The 2,500-nt window shown below is 48.8% G+C and overlaps 1 protein-coding gene across 1 annotated transcript in view; it reads right to left on the reverse strand.

The window, feature by feature from the left end:
* lancl2 (LanC lantibiotic synthetase component C-like 2 (bacterial)) overlaps positions 1-2,500 on the reverse strand; it is a 92,623-nt gene that overhangs the window by 16,981 nt on the left and 73,142 nt on the right. The window contains exon 7 of the mRNA XM_063207218.1: positions 753-935. Coding sequence (XP_063063288.1) covers positions 753-935 — 183 coding nt within the window. The remainder of the gene's footprint in view (positions 1-752; positions 936-2,500) is intronic.

Genomic DNA, 2,500 nt, shown 5'->3' on the forward strand with positions numbered 1-2,500 from the left:
ATCAGACGCACAGAGTCTGGCTTTACCACCTGTAGTCTACCCGGTAACCCTCGTTAAGCCAATTCTCCCACAGAAAACCATAATGGGCTCAGATAGTCATCCCTGACACCACCTGGAAAGCCCAGGGCATGATGGGTAGTTTGTGTATGGGGTGCTGGGTCCCTCATTACTGCAGATGAGGCTAAGCTCAATGTAGACATACACGCACACAGGAGTGCATGCATACACGCACACACACAAACATAAAAATACCAAAGATAATCATGTACCAGTCTGTGTGTTATCTATGATGAGCCTGTATGCGTAACGTGTATACATTCATCGGTATGTGTGAGAGTGTGTGTGTGTGTGTAAGTTATGTGTGTGTGGGTGTGTGGGCGTGTGTGTGTTTCACTGTCACACTTTGCGGTGTGACTTTGTGTACGGTAAACATGCCTGCTAGTGTCTTACCTTATGAGCCAAGATGAGTGTGTGTGTGTGTGTCTGTCTGCGTGTGTCTGTGTGTTTGTGTGTTGTTGGTGTGTGTGTGTGTGTGTGTGTGTGTGTGTGTGTGTGTGTCTCACCTTGTTGGCCATGATAAGCATGTGTGTGTGTGTGTGTGTGTGCGTGTGCGTGCGTGCGTGCGTGCGTCTCACCTTGTTGGCCATGATAAGCATGTGTGTGTGTGTGTGTGTGTGCGTGCGTGCGTCTCACCTTGTGGGCCATGATAAGCATGTGTGTGTGTGTGTGTGCGTGTGTCTCATGTGTCTCACCTTGTAGGCCATGATGAGCATGTGGATGACCCCCGGGGCCCCATGGCACCAGTGTACCAGGCGGTCCGTCTCGTTGCTGAGGGACGAGGGGTAGTTTCCAGAGCGGAACTTCTTGTGGCGCACGTAGTCAATACTGGGACGCACCAACTCACTCAGAATGTCAACATGCACCTTGGCACCGGTCTGGAGAGAGGGAGAGGGAGAGAGAGAGAGAGGAGACAGCGAGAGAGAGCGAGAGAGAGAGAGAGAGAGAGAGAAGAGGGAGAGAGACAGCGAGAGAGAGGGAGAGAGAGAGGAGGAGAGAAGAGGGAGACGGTGAGGGAGAGAGAGAGAGAGAGAGAGAGAGAGAGGGAGAGGAGAGAGAGATGGAGAGAGAGAGATGGAGAGAGAGAGAGAGAAAGAGGAGGAGAAGGAGGAGAGAGATTTAGAGAACTTGGTTGAACCAATTTCTAATCACGTAATTCTGCATGTGATTATATTGATGTACTACTAAAAGAGAAAGAGTGAGCGAGAGAGTGAGTGAGTGAGAGAATGTGTGTGTGTGAGAGAGAGAGTGTGTGTGTGAAAGAGAGAGAGAGAGAGAGAGAGAGAGAGAGAGAGAGAGAGAGAGAGAGAGAGAGAGAGATGCTGTGTGTGGGTGTGTATTAGAGTGTGGCTCGGGCCGTATTTTTCTGTCCGAGCCCGGCCCTCAGCCGACAGAAAAGTGATCGACCCCGACCAGAGCCCGAGACTATTTAAAATGTTTGTGTCCGAACCCGTCCGAAGCCCGAGACCACTGTAATAACAACAGAACCTGTGCGCAAGCAAGATTTTCTATGTGGGCTCCTCCATACTCAAAATAGCACGTGATAAATAGCCAAGATAGGCAAAGACGTTAGGATGAGGCAATTTGCAGTAGCCTAATTTAGTTACGCACGCATAGTAAGTATAAACACACACACACACACACACACACACACACACACACACACGCACTCACACACACACACACACACACACACACACACACACACACACACACACACACACACACACACACACAGACACACACACACACACACACACACGTGACAGCGCACCTTATGTTTCCTTCGGTTAGACTAACCAGAGATATTGGGTGCGGTGTCCAAATGCATGGGAGGGGCGTGAGAGGATAAGAAAGGCGAAAACTAGGGAATACGTTTTGGATGCAGTCAGCACGCTATCGAAGCATTTGTTACGTTACTGTTAATGCAAATAAATCCCCGCGAGCCCTGTGAAGCTGCTGCTCCTTGTCGTTAAGAAGGATGGGCTATAATTTAACCCAGAAGAACCTGTTCGGCCCCCAAGAGAATGTCATTTCCCCTGATGTCCATGCGGTCAATATAAAATCAGGAAAGGTTGCACGCGCATAGTTACAACTGTACAGTAAAAGTGACAACAATTAAGAAGAACCTACGTGAAGGACATGATATGTCACAGCGGACAAAGTAGTAACAGGAAACCTCTCCTACCTTACTCCACGTAGCTTGTGCGTCTTCTTAGTTATCCATATTATGCTCCTTGCTAGCACATGCTGGAAATGTAATCCTTGGCGAACAATGCAGTGACAAACTTCGTCATTGTATGTTCAACATGTAAAACATGGCCTAGGCTACACTAGGCCTACAACAAAAGACCACGCGTCCGCTGACAACTGTTGATTTGGCGCTTTTAAGAAAACAAGTTGACTAGGCATCCCTACTCGGCTGACTGGGAGTGAGCGTCCA

The sequence above is a fragment of the Engraulis encrasicolus genome, chromosome 9, assembly GCF_034702125.1.
Source record: "Engraulis encrasicolus isolate BLACKSEA-1 chromosome 9, IST_EnEncr_1.0, whole genome shotgun sequence".
Taxonomy (NCBI): Eukaryota; Metazoa; Chordata; class Actinopteri; order Clupeiformes; family Engraulidae; genus Engraulis; species Engraulis encrasicolus.